The sequence below is a fragment of the Mus musculus genome, chromosome 1, assembly GCF_000001635.26.
Source record: "Mus musculus strain C57BL/6J chromosome 1, GRCm38.p6 C57BL/6J".
In the NCBI taxonomy this organism is placed as follows: Eukaryota; Metazoa; Chordata; class Mammalia; order Rodentia; family Muridae; genus Mus; species Mus musculus.
Window position 1 is genome coordinate 67137573 of NC_000067.6, and position 25117 is coordinate 67162689.

Genomic DNA, 25117 nt, shown 5'->3' on the forward strand with positions numbered 1-25117 from the left:
CTCCCCTGTTGAGACCCATCTCTGTGGAATGTCTTTTATCAATCTTTGGAAATACACTGAACATTAGCACTCAAATTTCCTAAAATCATTAACCTCTGTCTTGAATTGTAATTACACAAAAGTAACTGAAAAAAAATCAAAGCGAATTATGGAGTGACGATAAGGTGTGATTGGATATGACAGGCAGAGCTGATTTTTTAGAGGGAAATTTAGATGTGGAGCAAGCTAATCCCTGACAGAAATCTCATCACCCCTGATATCAGATGATGCCAATCACTTTTTTTTTGTATGATGGAAAAATTTCAAACTTTTCTTAACATAGTGTCTAGAAAAATAAAGTATAAGTAATCAAAGAGACCATCTAGCTTGTGAGCCCCACTCTTCTCTACAATACACATTTCCATACACCGACATCTTTCCAATGAGCAGTACAGAACTTCTGTCTTTCTCAGGAAACAAATGTGACATCCATGTGTTTTATTTTTACTTAAAATAAAATAAATAAATTACCCATCTAAAAGACTATGATTTAAATAGGAAACAGTACAATAGTCCTGTATGTAAGCATACTTTATACATTACACATTGATACATAACTGAGATTTAGGAACACAGTGCTTGATGAATGGCAATCAAGAAACCACATTAGATGTAAGAACAATCATTCTAATGGCAGGAGATTTGAGCACTTTGGATGTAAAGGAAGCATTGTATTTCTGCAGACATTATTATTGAGAAATAACAGACTTCTGTATTTTAACACTTGAAAAGTTGAGAGTCCTACTGAGCTGGAGGAATACAGAAACAAAGCTCATTAGCATCAATTATTAAATTGCTTTTAAATTAGTGTGTGTGTGTGTGTTAGTGGGACAGCAAGATACAAAGAGATTAGACACTATGACCCCAGCCTTAAAATGGTTAAGGGACAGAGAATAGAGAATTGGTGTATTTCTTCTTCTAATGAGCTCACTTAACCTCACAGAAAGAATAAATAGCCTTTCTTCAACAACTTCAGTGCATGGCCAAACTGGTTTCATATATAATTGTATCAATTTCTCTGACATAATTGAGGCAAATTTTAGATATACTATGTTATGATTTAGTATCTCAGTATGTATTTATTAAAAAGATACAGAACCTTAACTGCACAACCTAATACTGTCATCAATCCTAACAGAGTACATCCCGTATAATCAAGTACCAATTTGTCATTCTGATTTCCTCAGTTGCTATGGAGTATTTTATGACCACATATTACAATGAGCTATAGTGTCTCCTAGAGATTTTGCCCTCTGAGCTGTGGTTTAACATATTTTTTCCCTCTCCCTTGACCTCTATGGAAATTGAGATGTAAATTGTTTCAACAATAGAATTATAGTACTGATGAGGAATGGGTGATCTTTGCTTGCCTCTTAGATAGGTTTCTCTAATTGTTCCTTCTTTTAGCCAAGAGTTTTATAGAAGCTAGTTCAAAGATTAAGACAGCAGAATAATCGAATTCAGGATGCCCATAGCCAAAACCAAGAACCAGGCATGGATATAATTAACTCTAATAAAAGGCAAAATACAATACTGCTTTTAGAGTGTTCCACAGTGCTTGCTGCTGGATTAGTGTTAACAGTGATACAGCCCCAGCTTCCCAGTGTCCATAACACAGTGTGGAGAGGGCAGCCCTGGGGACAACTCCATCAAACACCAGAACTCTGCGGAGCATAATTTAATAGGTAATCTCGAGGATTCCTTCTAGCTTGAAACCTCTGAGTGAACATGAGCTGTACAGTATAATTCATGATGCCTTTGTAAGCTCACGAGCTTCCCTTCAAGGTATACTTGAGCAAAGCTAGGGAATATTAAGAAGGGGAAGATACCAAGTGTAGCTTTCTGCAGCGACCTTGAAGTATTTCTGGCTTGTCAACAACTCTACAAGTAGACTTAGAATAGGCAACGCGTCGTTGACATGCTTCAGTTCCTCTCCCAAGCAAAGCAAGACAAAACACCTACCACTGACAGTGCCCTCCACTTGGAGAACACTTGCAGGTAACACAGAACAACCCCACTTAGGTGGGATGGTTTCAGTAAATCTGCTGTACATTTATCTATGCTTGGTTATTTTTTTCAGTTTTTTTTTCTGTGTGTCTGGTGTTTCATATTTTGCTCTTAAGATTCTTGCAACTTCTTCCTTAGGCAAAGACAGCACACATTGTTCTGGAAGATGGAACTAAGATGAAAGGCTACTCCTTTGGCCATCCCTCCTCTGTTGCTGGTGAAGTGGTTTTTAATACTGGCTTAGGAGGGTGAGTATGCTTCTGTCAGAACACTTTATTTTTCCTCTACATAGAAGAACACTTGGGTGATGTAAACTCATAGTAACAGGTTGAAATCACATCATTGCATTGTATATTGTACTCATGTGGAGCTTTGTGCAGGGCCTACGGTACCAGCCTGGCCAGCAGGTATAGATGTATGCTTCCTGTTCCTGCAAAAGAAATACAACATGGAAGCTAAGTTGGCTCTTGAAACAAAACACCCCCCCTCCCCAATCTTAGAAATGTATGTTGTGAAGACATGAGTTATGGGAAGTTTTGATCTGATGGAGGGGAAACTTGCAGCATGGGAAAGGTGGAGTGTCACAATACAGGGCCATTCTGTCAATAAAATTAAGCCCCATTTCTTCACAACTAACAAGAGACATTTGAGCAGTTTGTATAATTTAGCCTTTGAATAAAAAAAAATTACTGATGAGATAAAGGAACTAAATAGCACACATGTCTAATATTTTTAAAAGATTTGTCTTATTATTTAATTGTGCGTGCGTGCGTGCGTGCGTGCGTGCGTGCGTGCGTGTGTGTGTGTGTGTGTGTGTGTGTGTGTGTGTGTGTGTGTGATCATGGCAACCAGAGACAGTGGCTCCTCTGGAGTTGGAGCTACCGGAAGTTTTGAGTCTCTTAATATGGGTGCTGGGAATTGAACTTAAGATTTCTTATCAGAACAGTAAGTGCTCCTAACCTCTGAGCTGTCTCTTTAGCTGAATATCTAGTATTTTTAATAGTTTTCAATTTTGACACAGTTTAGTATTTAAGTTTTACTAGTGGGCAGCAATGAATATGAGAATTGTTATATAGTTTGTTGCTTTTACCTAGACAACAGCCTGAAACATTCTGGTTCCAGAATATAACAGCTGAGAATGGAATCTTGAGATATTGATTAGTCTTTTGGAGTTTTATGTTTTCTATTTAAAAAGTAAGGGGGGTATATTACAAAATAATTGACAGCTGGAGGCTTAAACCACATGTGTTTTAGGAAAAATATGACTTGATTATCTTAAAAGGTTTCCTTCAGAGAGCCAGTCAACTAAGCTTCTATGAGATATTTGATGAACACTTCAGGGAAATTCACATTAGCCTTGAAAGGAGAAAGGGACGTTGGGTCAACTGATACTGAGTATATTGATAAATCAAGCCTGTCACGTTATTAATGTGCATCTTCTCTAAATCCTCACCTCTCTGTGTAGAATGAAGACTATTAGGTCGTTTAAAAATCAGCCCCAGTGGTGAGGACATTAAATTACAGTGTATAAAACCTGTTTGCAAAGTTTTGCTTCGGCAGGCAATTATTTAAGCTTCTCGACAGCACTAATTACTAGCTGTGTTAATATACCTGCCAACAAACAACTGTTTAATATAGATCAGAATGATGGAGGGCACTCGAGTTTTCTTCTTGGTGATAGATTACAGGTGATAAATCTTGTCACATCACAAAAGTCAAACAGGACCTGATGGATTAATTTACCTCCAACACTGCAGCGTGGCGGCACATGCTACATTTATGAACTCACTAGAGAGTACCATAAGCCCAGGGTTAAGGGAGAGGTCAGGTTCTTTAAAGACAGAGACCAAGGAAGATAAAAATTAATTTAAAGCCTCTTTTGATGTGGAAAGGCATTTGTATTGGGTTAGTCCACAGACTTTATGTTTTATTGAGATATGTAGGTTGCATCCATTGCCTGGCTCCTTCAATAAAGTGGTTGATAATTAAGTATTTTTTTTTCATCTTCAAGAAACACATTTATATTGTGTAGAAGTCTTGGTTAAAAAATTATCAGTTGTTGACAGGTGAGAGGCATCTGAGAAATAAGCTGGTAGAGGCTGTGAGCCCTGCATCCCCCTGGGGATGGTGGAGCTGGAAGACAAAGTGTTCTGTTGACAAAGTTAGTTCAGGTAGGACTTAGTTTGGATGGGGTTGGGGAATTTATGTTGACTGCTCTCTGAGCTGTATTGGATTGGTTTCAAGGCTGTCTATTCCATCCTGTTCAGCACCTAAATTCACTTTCAGTCGTAATCCACAAGAAAGATTTGGTTGAACTCTGTCTGCAGGAGACAAAATGTAAGAGGTCAGGAAAGAAGGAATCAGTTAGAATGTCTTCAAGTGCATGGAGTTAAGTGTTGCTAGTTCCTAGTATTTATGGGAAAATGTTCTCCTCCCCACATAATGTTACACACACACATGCACACGCACACGCACACGCACACACACACACATCTCTCCAACTTTAAAATTCTGCATTCGTTTCCAGTTCCATTTTCAGGACTTACAAATAGTTATTTGGAAACTTAATTTTTAAGTCAGTAATGCTGCAGGCATTATGAGGGAGCAACATTTTTTCCCACTTTATAATAGCTATCAGGGTTGTATGCTTCATCTTGTATGCTAAAACTAAATAATTTAAAAATCAGTATCCGTGAGTTATTCTTTTATGTGCATTAACTCCTTAGTTTAAATATTTACTGAGTTCTAATATGGATATGTACACATGTCGTTATTACTTGGTTACTCTTCAATGTCATAATGTATAGTGAAAAATTATTTTCACCTTTTTGATGGCTGGTATGTTTGTGAAACTTCCAGCCCTCCACAGTAAGTATAAGTATTTTACTCACTATCTGGTAGGCTAGAGAAGCTTTTAAGATATTTGTAGTTGTTAAATCGGTAGCAGTGTACAAAAATTGAAATATTATTTGAGAAATTTAAGTTCTTTTCAATGAAACAATAAAAAAATAAAAAATTTACCTTTGTATGAGCACCAGCTTTTCTGTTTATATAAGTTATATTATAGATACAATTTGGTATTCTCACGAGATTTCTTTAGGATTGCTGAAGTCCAGAGACAGTTTTTAGGCGTTTAACCCCATTGTCTTTTTATTGAAGAGTTCATTGGCTCAGAATATGTGCATAGACAATAAATTTGCACTTCTATAAGTGCTTTGATGATAATACTCTGGCCTGTCTACCCAGGTACCCGGAAGCACTTACTGATCCCGCCTACAAGGGGCAGATCCTCACCATGGCCAACCCTATCATTGGGAACGGTGGGGCTCCCGACACCACTGCCCGAGACGAACTGGGACTGAATAAGTACATGGAGTCTGATGGGATCAAGGTAGTGTCCACCACAATGTGCTAAGAGTTTCTCTTTGAAAAAGTTGAATTGACTGATTTTTAAGGCTACAAGAAAAGCAAAGTCTCTCTCACAACTATGTGTTAAGTCCATGTTTCCAACCTTATTCCTAAGTACCACAGGACATTCTTTAACTTGACAAGTTTTACTTATTAGGACAGTTTAGATTTTAATGCCTTTGGGGAAACTTATTTTAATGCATGAAATATTGTTACAAGTTCAAATAATGAGGCAATAAAAGATGAAGAATCATCTTTTGAGATAAGTTTGATAATCAACTGTGTGTTATTTATTGCCCTTTAAGTATTAGTAAAAGATAATTTATATGACGAATAGTAAGTTAACACATTTAGATTATCTAGTCAAGGATATTTGGATAGTATCTTGAAATATGGAGCATACGCACAGTTTAAAACATACAAGGCTACTTCCCTCTCTTTGTATTCTGTTTTGGGGGACCTTGGGTCTCGTGCTTAGTCCTCACAACTAAACTATTTATCACAATTTTCTCAGTCTTTTCTGTATGTATATTAAGAAAATTATTTTATCTATTATCTACATCGAATAAGTAATCGTGAACAACATCATTGATACATTAAATGGTTGAAAAGTGACAGTTCCTTCATTTGGGGATTTGCCTGCAAGGCAAACTCACTTTCCAAAAGTAGCATTAAGGAAACAATGATGCACTTAAATACAAGTGTTGACAACCTTTTTTATATCATGGTTTCAAAATTTGAATTTTCGTTTAAATATGCAAAATTAACCTTCAAGATAAGTCTCAAGAAGTGAACAATGTTTGGTGAGTCACCCTTCAAATGACTGTCTGTCTTCCTAGGTGGCAGGTCTGCTGGTTCTGAATTACAGTAATGACTATAACCACTGGCTGGCTACCAAGAGTCTGGGTCAATGGCTGCAGGAGGAAAAGGTGAGAAGTCAGATAGGTCTATGGGTCTATGGAAACCTGGGAGCTTATGCATTTCTGGATATCGCTACTGTAGACAGGAGATTGTTAAAGCAACAGCAGCAACACAAACAACAAATCTGCACCCTATTCAATATTTCCAGAATTCATTCTCTGAATACATAGACCGAGATATTTTCAGTTTATCCACTAGATGGCGCGCACACACGAATGGTAGCGTATCTTATTTAGAAAAGGCAATAGGAAATGTTTAAAAAATTTGCCTTCTCCTGAGCGATATCAGTCACCCCATCATTTCATCTACAATTTAGCTCCGTGTCTAGGTCCTAGGAAAGGTCTTCTGTGAGCTCTGTGTGTAGGGCACATAGTCATTCCATCCATTAGTGGTTTTGTTTTTTTTTGTTTTTTGTTTTTGTTTTTGCCATCTTTAATTCTTACAAGTATAAAGAGATTCTCAAGTATTTTGTGTCTTAAACATTATGAAAAATTACTTGGCCATAATTTCATTTGAAGTAATGTGGAAAACAGGTTAAACCTTGCATTATTTCTATAGTTTAAATGCCAATTCCTTATCAGAGTATTCACCTTGAGTGTTAGGAATTCTTAGTATTAACAGACCTACTATATTTAGTTTCATCTTCACTGTTACTATAGCTGTTTTTGTTCAACTGTGGCTGATTCTGTAATGTAGACACCATAATTATAATACTGTCAAGCACCAAGAAAGTTCTGCCTTTCCAATGAGTGTTTACCTATTGGGTTCAATGTTATTGCTTTGTGACAAAATAAAAATAAAATCAAAGATCTTGGTTCTGGATTCCTAGGTCCTAGTCTTCCTGAAACACAAAGGGCATAGGAAGGCTCTTTGTTGTGGCCCACGTTACACTGATTTCTTCTGAACCATTAAAACAAGTTATCTTTATTTGGCTGATAGCTAGTTTCTGTAATGGTTATTTAACACTCAATGTCCCTCTGTCTGTCTATCTTTCTCCCTGTCTTTGTTTCTGTCTGTCTCCTCTTTTTCCCATCTCTCTCCCTTTTCTCCTTTCTCTGTCTTTTTTCTCTTTTTATGTCTCCCTTTTTTGTCTTTTTCACACTGACATTCTCTCTCTCTCTCTCTCTCTCTCTCTCTCTCTGTTATTTAGTAAACCTGTTTTCTTATATTAGAATTAGTAATTTTGATTTCAACCTGCCTCATGGCTTGTCAGAGTGCACTTTCAATATGTATAGTGAGCCTGTCTTTATTCAACCCAGAAAAAAGGAAAGAAAAGAAAACCAGTGGGTGTATTGCCTCAATGATGAATAAGATGGACAAATATTAGGAAAGCCACAAAACAACACAAGCCTTCAGAAAAACATATGTGGAGTGCCTACTGTGTGCCATGAATATTTGGCTCAGAAAGATTTACATATTATTTCTTATGAGGTTCACTGATTGACTTTTTATAATGTAGATGAAAAAATATATGCTGTACATAAAATTACAGACATATTTCTAAAATATGCACACATCTCATTATTTCAAAATAAATATTTGTATAGACTGTGACTCCCTTAGTATCTGAGGTTAAGCAGCAAAGCCGTTGCAAGGGATTAATACGCAGAGTTTCTTGTTCTTTATTCTGAGAATGCTCTTCACTGTAGGAGTTTTGTGCTAAGTAGGGCAGCAATTTTTCTGGAACTGACAACACAGTCACCCTGGGTCAGGGCAAAGAAGGAGTGGGGGAGTTATTTACTGCTCAAGAAGATAGATGAGGCTAAGCGTACAAGTTGAAAACAATATGCTGGCTCTAATCTCCTCTCCTTTCACTGTCACTGCGACTTTTTTTTACAGGTCCCTGCAATTTATGGAGTGGATACAAGAATGCTGACTAAAATAATTCGGGATAAGGTATGATCATCATCTTTGGCTGAATCTATGTCTCCTCTCATTTCCCTCCAGAGCGTGAAGGACTCACTAATGCACAAGGGAGAAAATCTGGCTAGCTCTCTCTGTTCAATTCTATGTCACATTCCTCTACTTTTCTGATGTAATTTCCAGGACTGCTTACTTAATTATGGTGTTTGCAGCTGGGTGGACCTGAGACCAACTTATCTGGCAGGAATTTATTGAGTGCCTACTATGTGTTGATTATGACAACAAGGCAAGGCGTTATCTCTCTGTTCACGTGACAGAGGGAGACTGAGCTAGTGCAACAAGTAGAGGAAGTATTTACAATACATCTAACAATTAGACCTAACCAGAATCCTCCATGCTAAAGAATGCAGATCAGAAATTTCACAGCATTGGTGCTGTTGTTTACTTGGGCACCCTGGAAGAATTAGTGGTCAGTTTTATGTTACACGTGTGGGTTACCTTATTTAGAGAGTCTTTTCTAAGACTGTATTAATAAACGACTCAAAGCAAAATTATCCTTGCTGTTCTGTCTGATAACTACAACATCTGACCTCCCATCTGAGATTGTCATCACCACCTGTTCCCTTCTTTGTGCTAATATTTGCTACATGCGTCTTCATAACCCAGACCAGAAAGAAACACTTCCTCACTAGTGTTCAAAAATTTCCCCAAAGGCAACTAAGTTTTCTCACCAAATTTTAATACATTAAAAAGGAAACCATGGAATTCGCTAGTATATGCTGACACAGATCCTTCCAGGAAACCAGTTGTGAATTCCTTGTTAGAATACAGTTAGTCCTCTGCCCCTGTATGTTTTCCACAAACTATTAAAAAGGTGCATTAAAAAAAATCTAAGAACATTTTGTTTCTCCCTCAAATACAGGGTGGTCGCTCCTCCCATCTTACTTGCATTATATTAACCACTGTAAGCTGCCTAGATATGATTTAAAGTCATAGACAGATGTAGGTGCGATGAACATAGGATACCATTTTATGTGAGGAACCTGAGAGCCATGGATTTGAGTACTTCCTGGAACAAGCACCCCAAGGCTATTCAACAGGAGAGGGTGGCTGCATCTGTGGCTGGCGGACAGTGACAGCTCAGGCTTCTGTTCGTCTGCTTACCTTACCCTGTCTATGATTGTCCTGGGAAGAGACTTTACTAAGGTTAGGTATTTGAAGTAGATTCTTGTGTTACCTTAGCTGAACAGAGTATGGGAATGAGAAGCAGTGATGTAGCATCTGTGACCTGAAGGGAATACAAGTGGAGAATGCAATTCAGGCTGCATAAGTAGCAGGCTGGATAGAATGTAGCCAGGCAGGAAGACTTGTGAAAACTCTTTCCAAGTCTGCACTGTGCCTTCTCTGTCATGTGCTGGCCTCAGATGAACTCTGCTTTTTTCATAGGGACTGAATATCATAGGGCACACAGCAGCATGACCAGTTATGTCTGTTTATGGCTGATATTGGCTCATAATAAAAATGTGTATTTTAGCTTTTGCTTCTGCTCCTCATAGATTGAAAACTCAAATTGCATCTCACACAGCATGCCTTAAGAGAAAGGAGAAAAACAAGTTTCAAAATTTGGGATGCATAACTATAGGATGATATAACTTGGATTTAAAATGTCGGCAGAAGTCACCACGTACTCCAGTGTGAGGGTGAAAGGTGGTTTGCTTCGCTCAGGCTTTGATTGAGCGCCCTGGTTTTAACAACAGCACTGAAATCCACCATGCTTCCACGGTGGACTGGCATTTTCCATCCTCATTCACATAGTGACTTCTCTCAGGGAATCAGTTTAAAAGGGAAATAAACCTTTCGTTTCCTTCAGTACAATAAATGTGTGAGGGAAACCCCAATAACTAGGTATAGCTGCCAGTTTTCAAGGCAGTTCAAAGTAGACTTCCTGACAAACACTACAGCTAATAAAAGAAGACAGTGTTGCCACAGTCGGTCTAGCAAGGCTTATTGTGAAAACGATGCAGAGGCTGGAACATCCCTCACAGATCAGGCATTTTGGGACACCTGCATATTAACATGCCTACCACAGGGAAATACTTTTATGCAGACTTCTACAAATTTCTGATATATTAAACTTCATTTTCTTTACCCCTTCTGAGGCTCAAATTTACTATCAAACTCTATAAGTTCTTTTTATTTCTTTGCAGTTTCTAGATTTCAGAATTTCTTTTCAACAGATTCTTTTGCCTACCTCTTCTGTGTAATAGTTTTAGCTCCAGTGTCTGATTAAGCTACACTAGTTTGGAACCTGGTGACCTGAATTCTGATGCCATCTAACTTTCCTTACAAAATACAACGGCCTTTGCTCCACAATATCTCCCTGTGGGACCGGGGAGATAGCTCAGTTGGTAAAAGTGCTTTCCTTGTATCTTCAAGGAACTGAGTTTGACTCCCAGCACCCATGTAAAACATCCTGGACATGGCAATACTTACTTGCAATCCTAATGCCAGAGCAAGGGAGACAGTCAGACCCTGTGGCTGAATAACCAGCTAGCCTAGTTTAACCAGCAAGCTCCAGGCCAAGGGAAGACTCCTGAAGGTGACATCTAGCTTTCATTTGTATATGAATACATGCACATACTTACGTGAACGCACATGTGCCCGTCTACCACTTTCCTCCAGTCACGTGAAAAAGAACAAATTATATTTCCTCAATCGTTTCCTGAGATGTACCTGCCAGCTACTTTGCATTTCCACGTGAGAAGATGAAGACCTGATGATGGTTATGAGTTGATATAAAGATGTCCAAATGACAGAACAGCCGTACATAGTCCCTGTGGGCTTATCCTGTCAGCACAGCATTCTTACTTCCCACTTTATGAATATTTTCATTCCATAGGGTACCATGCTTGGGAAGATTGAATTTGAAGGCCAGTCTGTGGATTTTGTGGATCCCAATAAGCAGAATTTGATTGCTGAGGTTTCAACCAAGGTGAGAAATTTCTTTCTTACTTTATAGTTTTGCTTCATTCACTCAAAGACTACCAGTTTTATAATATTAAAATCTTCATTTTGGCGGAGGTCATGTTCAGCACCAGAGCTAAAGGGGCAAAGTGGTCCCATGGCAGGAAATAGCTATGCCATCAAGTCTTTGCATGCAAAGTCAGTAGCCTTCTCTTGTAGACATTTTTGGAGGGCCCAGGTCTCCGTTTAGAGGCTTTCCCCTGTACTTTTTGCTCTCCTCCTCTCTTTTGCTTGTTTAAGGTTTATACCACATCAAATAGAAACAGATCTGTTAGAGGTAGACATGGCATTGAGCAGGACTCAGAGCTAAAATGTCCAACGGGAGATAGGAGATGGGAGATGGGATTAGACAAAAATAAAAGGTCTAGGGTTATTTGTGCAGGAAAAATATCCCTCTATATAAAAGACTTACTGTATTATATTTAAACTAAATAATTAATGTCCACATCTAAGTAACTCCAAAGTGAAGTGTGCTTAGCTTTTATGTATCAAAGGTAGAGAACATGTTTTAGATCCATGCCTCTTGGTCTTGAAGGAATGTCTTTTAAACAAAGGTATGAATGAATCTTATGTGCCACCCTCTCTGACCTCAGAGACCATAGGAGTCTGGTGAGAGAAGCAGACAAACCATCCAGTATGTACAGAATCGTGTGCTAATGTCTAACCTTTGAATACTCACGAGTCAAGGCAATAGCATGCATGGTGCAGTAGCAAAATGAGGCAGGTCTATCATTGAAGGCTCAGTGGAGGTGTTCAGGTTGCCAACAGACAAAAAGCTAGCTCCTATAGATAGTTAAATAAACAGAAATGGAGCTGTTTATGGCAGAAATAACCCCATGTGTTCAGAAGTAGAGACCTGGGGCAGCTGGGTCTGTTCAGTGAGTGATACATAAGTCGATATGTAGAAGCAGAGGATTCACTTATATGAACAATAAATTTGGCAGATGTCAAGTGGATACATATGAGATCTAGAGTGTTTCATCTATCCGTGTATCATTGTCTGAAGAGCAGTACTGAGAAGAATGGGGAATCCATTCAGCGTGTTTGCAGCAGATCGTAGGTGAACAGAGGATCAGGTCACCTGATAGTAAAATCACTATCCCACTGTCCCAAATGTCAGGAACACTGGCTTAGAGAAATTCACCATAAAGAGTTCTGTGGTCAGTTGAAAACACTATATGATCCATTCATTTTCAGAATCCTAAGGCAAATCCACACATCTGGCTACTTGTGATGTTTTGTATAGCTTCTGCCATTTGACATGGGAAGAACATGTAATTAACCCTTCCTATATGTGTAGGCTCCGGATCTGTGCATCTAACAAAATAACAATCAAAACTACCGAAAAAGTTGTGGTGACATCTAGCCTTCATTTGCACATATTTATGTGAACACACATGTGCCTGTTCACCACCTTCCTCAGTCACATGCAGAACAAATTGCATTTCCTCAATCATTTCCTGAAATGTAGCTGCCAGCTACTTTGCATTTCCATTGAGTATACTAAACGTGTACCTCTTTTTTTCCTTGCCATTTCCTTAACAATACACTATGACATAATGACTATTTACATGCAATTTATGTCTTATTAGTTACTGTGAGTAAGCTAGACATCACTTAGACTTGCAAGTTCTGTGAAAATATCACATGGTCTTAGAAAAGGGGCTTTCAGCATTTGTGGGTTTTGGTAATCAGAGTGTCTGATACTATTTCCAGTGATGATGGCTAGATGAATGCAAAGTCTGTTTAGGTGGAGAATAATAGAAATGAGCAATTAAATTAATTCTTCTTATTACTCTGTGCATGCATTTGTGTGTTTGTGTGTTTGTGTTGATTGTGTGTGGAGGACAGAAGATAGCTTTGTAGATTTTGGTGTCTCCTTTCACCTTTCTATAGGGGTCTGGATAATGAACCCAGTTCTTAGGGGTTTCCAGCAAGCACTTTACTTACTAAGCCATCTCACCAGTTCTATATTTAATCCATGTCAAACCAAGGGAAAAAAATCATAGTGATAACAGCTGGTCCTGTTAATGCCTCTGTAATTGAATAATGTCATCACAGCTGTGATAAAATGTGTATTTGTACCAGGAAGTTATATAAATGTTATGAGTTTTGTTTGGTTATATGCCTTGGAAATGTTGCTCATTTAATTCATTGTCATCTCATCTCAATATGAAGTAGTTACAAATAGATGGTAACATTTTATTTTATAGGAAAACATAAAGGAGCCCAAGGTTAAGACTAAATAAGTACTTTCTTCTTCTTTTTTTTTAAGATATTTTCTTCATTTACATCTCAAATGCTATCCCCAAAGCCCCCTATACTCTCCCCTGACCCTGCTCCTCAACCCACCCATTCCTGCTTCCTGGCCCTGGCATTCCCCTGTACTGGGGCATATGATCTTCACAAGACCAAGGGCCTCTCTTCCCAGACATTACCTATGGCATGAATGGATCACTTCAGAAATAATTCCCTAGATTCAGTGTTCTCTCTCCAGCAGAGCCACAGAAGGGAGAAAGTAAACGGCCAGCGTCCTTTTGATCCCTTTTCCTCAAGCACACTCTAAGGATGAGGAATGCATAAGGCTTTGTGGAGAGGTAGACATTGCAGTTAAAGCAAACGCTCTTTCAAGTATTCAGGCTGCATCTTTCATCTAATACTGTTGGCACACCATGGAGTCATTGTAAATTCAGAGTACTCTAGCTCACTCTTGAAGCCAGGACCAGTGTGTCCACCAAGTGCTGTAGGCTTCTTCCTCTCTCTTTTGTTCCTTTTTTCTTTTATGACTGGAGAATTGCTTCTTGGGTAGATGCTTATGAAAATCGATCTGCCTCCAAGAAGCACTTAAGACATAGATAATGATTATGACATGCTCTGGGTTCTTCTCTTATGAAATCTACCATTTAAATGCAATCGACTTTAAGTTCATCTAAAAGGACCAGTTGGTCTATACTAGCTGGTGAGTTCTTATGACTTTTACTGATTTTACCCATTCAGTCTCTCTCCAGTGACTCAGGGCTACCCAATCTGATCTGCACTGCAAATCGTCGATCAAGTGGCATTTAAGGCATGATGTATCTATTACCTCGTCTGCCTCCCACGGAATCAGGCAACACTATTTGAAACTTTCATTGCTAATGAGGCAAAACATGAAGATGGTAGTTAACTATGGAAGCAGCCAACTTCTTAAAGATCTTTCTTATCACTGTAATGAACAGTTTATATAAAACAGCAAAGTGCTTTTTTTTTCTCATAAAAAAGGATACAGTCTGTGCTATTTGCTGTGCTTTTTTTACACAAATTGATTTTTAACTGCCAGTCACTCCCTAGCAGTTAACAATCAATCTGTTACCCATCTAAGTACCAAACACCCTCCGTGAATTTACTGTCCAGGCCTGGTGCTTATTGCTGGAATCTTCTCTCAGTGTTTTCTTTCTTTAAATGCAGGATGTCAAGGTGTTTGGCAAAGGAAACCCCACGAAAGTGGTAGCTGTGGACTGTGGGATAAAAAACAATGTCATCCGCCTGCTAGTTAAGGTAAGAGATCCGTTCCCCAGAGAAGCTGAAGTTTGTAGTGCTGATGTGTTGTTTGATTCCCTTTGTTTAGGAGAGAGAAGGCTTATTTGGGAATGTTGGGGATCTCTTCTCTTCCTGCTGCCTTTGATCCACAAGACGACACATATATCCCTGTTCAAATAAAGGGCACAGACAACTATGTCCTTTTTTTAAAAAAAATCCCCAAGAACCAAAAACCCATGGAAAAAGGGAACTTTTTAATCATTTATTTGTTATTATATTAATTAATCAATTTATTTTATCCTTTTAGTTAGCAAAGAACAGGGTTTTCTTAAGGCCATTTGGTGAATGCTCAGTTTTTGCTGCCCCCTCCTCCCTGTTCCTCTCTACTTGGTTGTTTCCCCTCTAGTTTCTTCCTTTCACTTTTAGATCACATATACGCTAGCCTCGCCACATTCCCCCATAGAACCTCCCAATTCCTCCTCATTGGTCTCTCTCATTTTTTCCAACCTCTACTCATACATATTCCAGTGCAAAACATATACATATGCATATATGTATATATACACAAACATACACACATAATCTATATCTACATCACCTACATGTGCATATGGACATAACCAGACACACACACACACACACACACACACACACACACACACACACGAGGGAGGAGTTAGAAGCCACACACGATAGAGAGCCTGTACTATTCTTTTGGGCCTGGATTGGCTGTTCTTATCACTTATTCTGAGAAAGTCTACATTCACTTTCATTGAAGTTTGGAAATAGAAAAAAGCCAGGATTTGTCTGACAGTTCCTCTGTTGGACTACTTTTATTATGAACTATGTTTGCAAGGATTACGTCTTGATATTGTTTAAGACTTCTATAGAGCTTTATGCAATCTCTTAGAAAACAAAGTAAAATTGAACTTTAAAATCCTTAAGGAGAATTTCACAACATTATAGCAGCATTTTATTAAGTATTATTTTGCTAGAGTTTCTCTTTATAACCCTCCCACTTTCAATCTCTTTCTCTCTGTGTCTGTCTCTCTTTCTCTCTTTGTCCCCCTCTCTCACGCACACACATATCCACTACAAACATACTTGCACATTCTTACCCATATTTGCTTAATATCAAACTAGCGTGGATACAGGGGAATTCTTCATCTCATCTTCTCATTGTCAGAGACTACCAGCAACATTTAAATAATGATTTTTTTTCCTCCAATTTTTTATTAGTTATTTACTTCATTTACATTTCAAATGCTATCCCAAAAATCCCCTATACCCTCCCCCTACCCCCCACCCCCGTTCCACTAGCCACCCACTCCCACTTCTTGGCCCTGGTGTTTCCCCTGTACTGGGACATATAAAGTTTGCAAGACCAAGGGGCCTTTCTTCCCAATGATGGCAGACTAGGCCATCTTCTGCTAAAGATGCAGCTAGAGACACAAGCTCTGGGTAATGATTTTAAATGATCAGTTTTATTAGCAAAATTTTTCATGGATCTTTTAGTAGCAGATACACAAAGGGCCCTTTCATAGTCTACTCCTATTTTTGCTATTTTAACTCAAATTGCTCAGTTTTTAGTTGCAAGAATTATAGGATTCTTTAACTAAGGGACTACTCTAGTTGGATAGAGCCTCTTTGCTGCCAGGAAACACATAGAACTTTCCTTAGAACACTCCACAGCCATTGATCATAGAGTTACTACTAAGTTCCCTTTCCCCAGGCTGGGCCAATTTTCAATGCTGGCTCCAGGTCACTGATCTCACACTCTGGTTGTCCACTGAGGTCACTGTTGTATACTGTACTTGAGTGTCTTATGGTGTCATTTGTCAATCTCGTTTATGTTTAATGGAAAAATATTCCAAATAAACCTTCAAAACCTCATCTCAGGGAATGAAGATTTGAACCCATTCAGGAGTTCAAAGGGGAACTTTCAAACAAACCAAGTAATTAAACATTTTTTCCCACTGGAATTTTCTTTATTTTCTATCTACTCTTCATTTATCTTGTCTATGATCTTTCTTTCTTTCTTTCTTTCTTTCTTTCTTTCTTTCTTTCTTTCTTTCTTTCTTTCTTTTCCTCTTTCTTTCTTTCTTTCTTTCTTTCTTTCTTTCTTTCTTTCTTTCTTTCTTTCTTTCTTTCTTTCTTTCTTTCTTTTTTTCTTTCTTTCTTTCTTTCTTTCTTTCTTTCTTTCTTTCTTTCTTTCTTTCTAAGTAATAGTTTCACTCTTGGAAAGCTCTATGCATTTATACAATGTATTCTGATAGGATCTTCTCTCCACAACCCTGCTTCCAACTTCATCTTGTCTCCCTCTTTCCCTTCTGTGTTATGTCCTCTTTTTATTTGATTCTGTTTTTGCTATTAATTCAGTTCAGTCCAGTTAGTGCCTATGTGCCCATGAGTGTCTTTCTGTGCTTTGGAGCATGGCTACCTGCGGCTAGACCAAAGGATAGCTACTCTTCATCAATTTGCCCACAGCTTCTCTGATGGACATGGAGCCTTAGAGGTCCTCCTTCATCTGTACTGGAATTTTGGCTTGCTTGACCTACGAGCTGGTCTTACGTAGGTAATCACAGTTACTGTGAGTTGATGTGTCCAGCAGCTGTAGCCAGCATTTCCCAGGTCTCCTTCCATTCACCAGCTCTTACATGCTTTCCTGCCCCCTTACATCAATGTCACGAACCTCAGATGGTGGGAGGTTGACATGCCTGACCCATCCAGAGCTGAGCACTGAGTGTTATTCATACTTGGCATTTTGAGAACTTCTGAGTCTCTGCACTCACTGCTACCTATTCATACACTACTCACTGCTAAAAGAAACTTCTCTGACCAAAGTTTTGAGCGCTGCACAGAGCTATGGGAATAAACATACACATTTGAAATCACGATTGTTTAAGAAAACAACAGCAGTTAATTCCCTGCTAGGGCCTATGACCTCCTCAGGCATGAGATTTTGACCAGGTTTATAGTGCCAGTCATGAAATCTCCCTTGTGCAAAAGGCCCCCTATCCAATCAGCAAGCAGTTGGTTATCCCCATAACCTTAATGCCACTACTACAATAGTGGATACATCTTCCCAGCCAGTCAGCATGGGAGCACCATGTCCAGTGCTGGGTCAGGCCATGGATGACTTTCTTCCCCAGCACCTTGCCTAGCAACTTTTGGCACTTTGTAAGCTTGCCAGAAGAACAGGGATTTTATTCTTCAAGATCGCTACCTCTTTCTCCTGCTTACTTTTATGAAAATCATTTTGACTTTCTTCTCTCAGGATATGAAGGGTTGAAAAAAAAACATAGGAAGAAAAGTTAACTTAAATCTTGTCAGACAAAACAGGAGAAAATGAAAGGGTCAGATGTGGTCACACATTTGCAGAGATGGCTCTTCTTTGCCACTCTGTGCTATAGCTGCTGAGGTGGTAAACAGCCTTGCTGTCCTGTGCTGGGGAGGCTCGCCATTGAAGCCATTAATGGGAATATGCCACTTGTTTTTATCATGATGAAACCTTCAATGCCTTTCCCCCTCTGCTTCTTATTGATCATTTGGTCCTCCTATGTCATATAAAGCACAGTGGGCCACCCACATAACATAACATAACATAACATAACATAACATAACATAACATAACATAACATAACATAACATTATTCAGTGTTACTTGTTTACACACTCTTTTATTTCTTTTAGGGGCCGGTTCATCAAAAGAAGACCGAGCAAAATCACACGTTAGCAGGGCAAACGCTTAGTTCATCTTTCTTGCATTTCCTTTGCAGCGAGGAGCTGAAGTGCATTTGGTTCCCTGGAATCACGACTTCACCCAGATGGAGTATGATGGACTTTTGATTGCTGGGGGACCTGGGAATCCAGCTCTTGCACAGCCACTAATTCAGAATGTGAAAAAGGTGCAGTGAGCCTGGGGTTGTATGTAACTGCTGGGGTAGGGGTGGGAGGGTGTGAAGGGCATTTACCCCGTATTCTAAAGAAGCTATGTTTCATCTATTCAGGTATTTTTAGAACTTATATTAGGACTTTGGAGGCAATTTTAGCATAGGTATTTTAGAGAGAAACAAGTGAGGACTCTAATTAGAAGAAGTGTAGCTTTCCTTTAGGGCAGAGTAACCTTGTCATGGCTTCCTCCACTAAAAGTAGTACCTGGCTGGAGTCTAAGCTTCACCTATAATGTCCCTCACAATTGCAAGATGACAACCTAGACCTCTTATCTCAATGCAGAACCTATCAGACCTTCAGGTTTTTAAAATGTTAAACTATATTTAGTTTAATTTGAATGGCAAGAACATTTTACTGAGTTCTAATGCTACAGATGCACCAACTGTGTCTTTTTTTTTTACACTCTAACTTGAAAATTCTTTACTGATGAGGGGTGGGGGGTGCTTTAGCTTTTGATCTTTCAGAGACAGTTTTTCAGTATCTGTCTTACTGCGTTGATGATTTTCCCTGATATAGATTTTGGAGAGTGACCGCAAAGAGCCATTGTTTGGAATCAGTACAGGAAACATAATAACAGGATTGGCTGCTGGTGCCAAATCCTACAAGATGTCCATGGCCAACAGGTAAGGCATTATGACTGTTTGCAGTCAGACTACCTTTGAAATACCACCAGTAACCAAACACAAACGGCTTAGAGAATTTACATAACGTTTCTGCAGTGTAAAGGACAGCCATCCTATTATGTAGTTCACAGTTGTCTGACCACCTGATACCACTTTTATTACATTTCTGAGAGGCAGCCTTCTCTAACAATAACTTTGCTATAGTTTAAGGTTATTTTCCTTCTTACAACATGAATTGAAGTTATAGTATTCAATCTGATGGTATTCCAAGGGAAATTGGTCCAATTTTAAGCTTAGTTTAAAAACATTGATAAAATTTAAGGAGCTAGGATGTCACAAGATCTGAGAACAGACCCTCTGATTCACTTCTTTGCCCCCACCCCAATTCAATACCAGATGCTGTCCCTCCCTCCCTCCACACACAGTGCAGAAGGATTCTGATCTGAGAAGTCATCTATTGGTTAACTCTGACAGTTCTCCTCGGGTTTTAAAATTACTGTGGCTCCTTTAAAATACGTTGCTTATTTGTCTTTCTGTTAAGCCAGCATGCAATTCCTTTTGTTATGAGTGCCTTTCTAAAACTGATTGTAGATATTTAATAGAACTGATATTTAAGACTCAACAAAGCTTCCTGAGTTGATTATTTTTCTTTTTGGAGGCTGAAATTATTGGGATTAACAATCTGTGACTCTTTTCTTAAAGTGATTTCCGCGAACGCTGTTGAAAGTTCTGAATTTGACTTTATGAGTAACATTAACATTCTCTTCACTTTTCCTTCCCCCTGCTCTTTCTCTGCATCTCTCTCCAGAGGACAGAACCAACCTGTTTTGAATATCACAAACAGACAGGCTTTCATAACTGCTCAGAATCATGGCTATGCTCTGGACAACACACTCCCTGCTGGCTGGAAACCACTGTTTGTGAATGTCAATGATCAAACAAACGAGGTAAATGCTCTCAACAATCCTGTTCAGTTGGAAGTGAGAAATTAAGGGCTTTTTATGGTCTCTTCTGTACTGCTTTCTCATGTCTATGTGATATGCATGTGTGTGTGCAAGTGCACATGCATGTGCATGTCTACTGTGCAGGTATGTGCACCCAAGTGTGCACATGGGGAGCCCCAAGCAGGACACCCAGTTTCTTCCTGGATTGTTCTTCACATTACTGTCTTATGACAGGGTCACTCATTGAACTGGATAGCTTTGGTTTGGCTGTACGGCCAATAAATAAGCTCTCAGGAAGTGTCTAGCTCCATTCCTTAATGCTGAGGTTATAAGCACATGCATTCATTTGCTTAGATACTTACACAGAAGATAGGGACTTGGATTCAGGTCCTTTTGCTTGTAGTCCAAATGCTCTAAGCCATAGAGTGATCTCCCCAAACAGCCTGTCACTTAAAAAAAGTAATTGCTCTCTTACTTTCTAATTAGTTGACTTGTTAAGAGTCAGCACTTGCACCCTCCTCCAGAATCCACCTTATATATCCATCATAATTAGGGGTCAGTTGATACAGATCAGTTTGGAGGAAGCCCTTGGTGTGTCCTTGAGTCTCACTTAGCACTAGAGTACCCTCTATAAGAAGAACTTTGGGAAAGTCATTTACATGTTGGATATGAGAATTTTGTTTTATTTTGAAGAGATCCCAGAAGAGACTCAAAGGTTATAGACCACATTCATTTTTTAAAATTATTATATTATGGAACCCTCATCCAGCTGTTTCTTTGTTGGGCTGTTTTGTATTCTTACTTAAATAGACAGGTGAATCTTTAATGTCTCCAACCATGTTACTTAATAGTACTGGGGCTTTTCCAGAACTTTATTAAGCACTTAACTTGGTTTCCTATTTGAACTTTATTATCTCCTGAATAATACATTGCCATACTTGACATTTGTTGTCATAGATGGAATTTCTCCCTGTTTCTTATTTCTTTAGGGGATTATGCATGAGAGCAAACCTTTCTTCGCTGTGCAGTTCCACCCAGAGGTCAGCCCGGGGCCAACAGACACTGAGGTATGCCAGCCAGATGATGTCTGTTATATACTTGAAAAAAAATCAGAGATGCTTGTGTGTGAAGACTCAAGAAACCAAAATAATTGGTACATAATATTCTCAGGGAGTGTGTTTTGGTACCATGCATTTTGTATTAAATTCCCCCACGAATATCATAGAGTAAATTTTAATCTTTTCTTAAATTTAAAGGGGGAAAGCCCTTAAGAAGCTCAAAGCAATGTTATGGTGCTATTTTATGCATTATCATTCTAATATATTTAGTTCTGAAATTTACAATTGTTGTGCTATGCAAATGAATTCCCTCTTGCTCTTTCCATCTCATAACTGGAATGAAATTTTAATCCCCCATCTGTGAGTTTAAAAAAATCCCTATGGCAACTGGATGTGTATCCACAGAGGGAAAATAAACAGCAGCAGGGTCAGGAAAAGGGGCAGCAGGGAGGGGAAAAAGCAGCCTGCTTGGTCACATGATTTACGTGACTTTTAAAATAAGAACCCAAAGGAATGCTTAGAGCAGTGTGTTTCTAACCTAGATATCTTTCTTTTCTTTTCTTTTCTTTTCTTTTCTTTTCTTTTCTTTTCTTTTCTTTTCTTTTCTTTTCTCTTCTCTTCTCTTCTCTTCTCTTCTCTTCTCTTCTCTTCTCTTCTCTTCTCTTCTCTTCTCTTCTCTTCTCTCTCTTCTCTCTCTTCTCTCTCTCTCTCTCTCTCTCTCTCTCTCTCTCTCTCTCTTTCTTTCTCTCTCTCTTTCTTTCTTTCTTTCTTTCTTTCTTTCTTTCTTTCTTTCTTTCTTTCTTTCTTTCTTTCTTTCAATATCAGCTCTTGGTTCAGTATTCTAGCACACCCATCCCACCAAATCTCACAATGACTCCTACCCTGACAAACCTGGCATGTCTGGAGTGACTCCTCTCCTGCATCCAGGAGCCTCCTCAGGAGCAGTGCTGGGCATCTAAGTTGCTTCTTAGATATTTGCAGTTTTTTTTTTTTTTTGGTCCTTCCTATTGTTTGGAAATATCAGTTCACAATAGTCAACCCAGTATGGTTTTAACTACTCATGATGAACCTAAGAAAAGCTAAGCAGTAAAATGGTTACTATCTTCATGCAATTCATGCTAAATATTTTGTTTTAAATTTAAAATTTAGCTGCAAGACCATGTTAGCACCTCAGATTAGAAAAGATGCAATTATTTCATAGAATTTGAGCACTGTGACTGGCCATTTTATTTATTTTTTGGTCTTTCCAAATAATTGCAAAGTGAATACTTTTGTTGACATTTGTGATGTCTAGTGAAGCAACAGAAGTAAGCTCACTGGTAAAGTTTAAGAATAATCTTTCAGGGTCATATATTAGAGCCAAGAGAAATTAGAAATAGCAGTATTTCCAACTGGAAGGTGCATCCAACTTCTCCACTCAAGTTTTGTTCAGCTAGAATTTGATTCACATGAATGGTATGCAAATAAAGAACCAAACACTTGATACTCTCAGAAGGCAGTATGAGACATGCTTATTGACTGAAGAAAACATCTCATCTTCTAGGACTTGTGAATAGAACCCAGACGGCCTCCAAAGGTTTAGTGTGTGTGTGTGTGTGTGTGTGTGTGTGTGTGTGTGTGTGTGTGTAACAGTCTAAATGAACCCTCATCTATTGAGTCCTTTCTGGTCTTCCCTGAAGTTTTTATCTGGCTTAATTTGTAAGAGAGGACATTCAGTTACTGGAGCAAACTCAAAATCCAAACTACAACCACCAAGTAACAAAACCTTCAATATTCATAGGAGAATTTACAGTAAAACAAACAAACAAAAAAGCAAACTGCACAAAGGTCTCCTGAAGCTCCCACTTAACTGAGCATCAGCCATGTTGTTAGAAACCTCTTAAGTCCAGAAGTATGTAACTAGTTGGTTTTGTTTTTCTTTTCTAGTACCTATTTGATTCCTTCTTCTCCCTGATAAAGAAGGGCAAAGGCACCACCATTACCTCAGTTCTGCCCAAGCCAGCGTTGGTGGCATCTCGTGTCGAGGTCAGTAGATGTGGACTTGGTTTTGGTTTGTGAGTCACATATTCTCTCACTTGATGACCTTTTAAAGAAAGTGATGTAAATTATATTAATGTCTATGAAAAATGAACAGCAACATTATATTTTTCTGTTATATGTTCTTGGTAAGTCATTGGCGTTTACATTAAAAATTTTAAATATTTCTATTAATTCTTTGAGCATTTCATAGTGTATTTTAATCATAGAGGCACACCTTCCAAATTACTCCCAGATCCACCGTTCTTTCCTACCTACTTAGGTTTGTGTCCTCATTGTTTGTAAGTGCACCAAATACAATTTGTGGTGCCCGTATGTTCTTGTCTGTGTGGCCATTCACTCACATGGCCCCACTCAAGAAGGTTGACTTTCCTCCCAGCAATTAATGCCCAGTAGCTTTCCAACTAACAGTGGGACTCCATGTCTACTTTCTCCTTCTATTCTGGAATTTCATCTCTTCTGAGCTTGTATAGGCCTTGTGTCTGCTGCCACCACTATCCTGAGTTCATATGTACAACTACCCTGTTGTATCTGTGAAACTACGTTTCATTGTAGACACTGACTGCTCTGGCTTCTACACTCTTTCTGCCCCTCTTGCACAACCAATGATCCTCGAGCCTTGGGATGATATATATATATATATATATATATATATATACATATATATATATATGTATATATATATCCCATTTAGGGTGAATATACCCAGTCCTCTATTTTCTGCACAGAACCTTTGTTTAAACAAATCACACAGCGCCTCAAGGATATCCTACCATGATTATTCTGTTAAATAGACATAGTGCTAAACCTTTTCCCAGTGACTTATTTTTGTAGCCAGAGATTAGCGCTTTTCTCAACCCTCATCAGCAAAACTTCGTCTTGCAACAGATGGTAATTAACACACACAGAGATTCACACCTGGTCAAGTTTCAGAGAATAAGGAATTTTCACTTAAAATACTGCCTTCTGAAATTCCCTTCTTCTAGGTTAATAATAGCAACGTACCAAAGAACAGCGTTACCTTTATTTTACAATTTGGTATTTCTCCATTACCCATTCCAAATCTCACTGTGTAAGCCTTACATATATTTAAGAATCACTGCACTAGATACAGTTGATAGAATATTTTTTTAAATTCTATCAATTATCTATTTTTTTAATGGATGAATCTCCATTCAATATGGTAAATGAAAATTTATTATTTTACCTCTAAAGGCAAATGGGCAAAGATTAATATGTATAAGACCTAAATCATATATTTAAACTTATATGTTACTATGATAAAGCTTTTATCTCTTTTTAATATTATAAATTTTAGAAGAAGGTTTTGCATTTACAAAACATATACATTATATGCAAATATATTTATATACAAATTTTTTTTGTTGAGTAGATGCATTTGGCATTTACATATTCTTAAGTCAAATATCAGCTTCTTTTAAATTTTTTTTTGGAAAGGATACTGGAATTAGAGTGTTTTAATTGTTAGTCTTTTCCCCTGGGAATCATTATATAAACTCAGACAACATAGTTTGGCTCTTCTCCTTTTTGCGAATACCTTATTTCCATTACTGAGAAATGATAGTAATGTTTCTTTCTTATTATTTACAGGTTTCCAAGGTCCTCATCCTGGGATCAGGAGGTCTGTCCATTGGTCAGGCAGGTGAATTTGATTACTCGGGATCTCAAGCTGTGAAAGCCATGAAGGTGAGAGAGCACG

General features: G+C 38.4%; 1 protein-coding gene across 2 annotated transcripts in view; it reads left to right on the forward strand.

Moving 5' to 3' along the window:
* Window positions 1-25117, forward strand: part of Cps1 (carbamoyl-phosphate synthetase 1) — a 108842-nt gene that overhangs the window by 15147 nt on the left and 68578 nt on the right. For both annotated transcript variants that reach the window (XM_011238500.1, NM_001080809.2), the window contains 12 exons: window positions 2185-2294; window positions 5293-5437; window positions 6294-6383; window positions 8215-8271; window positions 11138-11230; window positions 14710-14799; window positions 18561-18689; window positions 19252-19358; window positions 20167-20305; window positions 21292-21369; window positions 23287-23385; window positions 25009-25104. In XM_011238500.1, coding sequence (XP_011236802.1) covers window positions 2185-2294; window positions 5293-5437; window positions 6294-6383; window positions 8215-8271; window positions 11138-11230; window positions 14710-14799; window positions 18561-18689; window positions 19252-19358; window positions 20167-20305; window positions 21292-21369; window positions 23287-23385; window positions 25009-25104 — 1233 coding nt within the window. The remainder of the gene's footprint in view (window positions 1-2184; window positions 2295-5292; window positions 5438-6293; window positions 6384-8214; window positions 8272-11137; window positions 11231-14709; window positions 14800-18560; window positions 18690-19251; window positions 19359-20166; window positions 20306-21291; window positions 21370-23286; window positions 23386-25008; window positions 25105-25117) is intronic.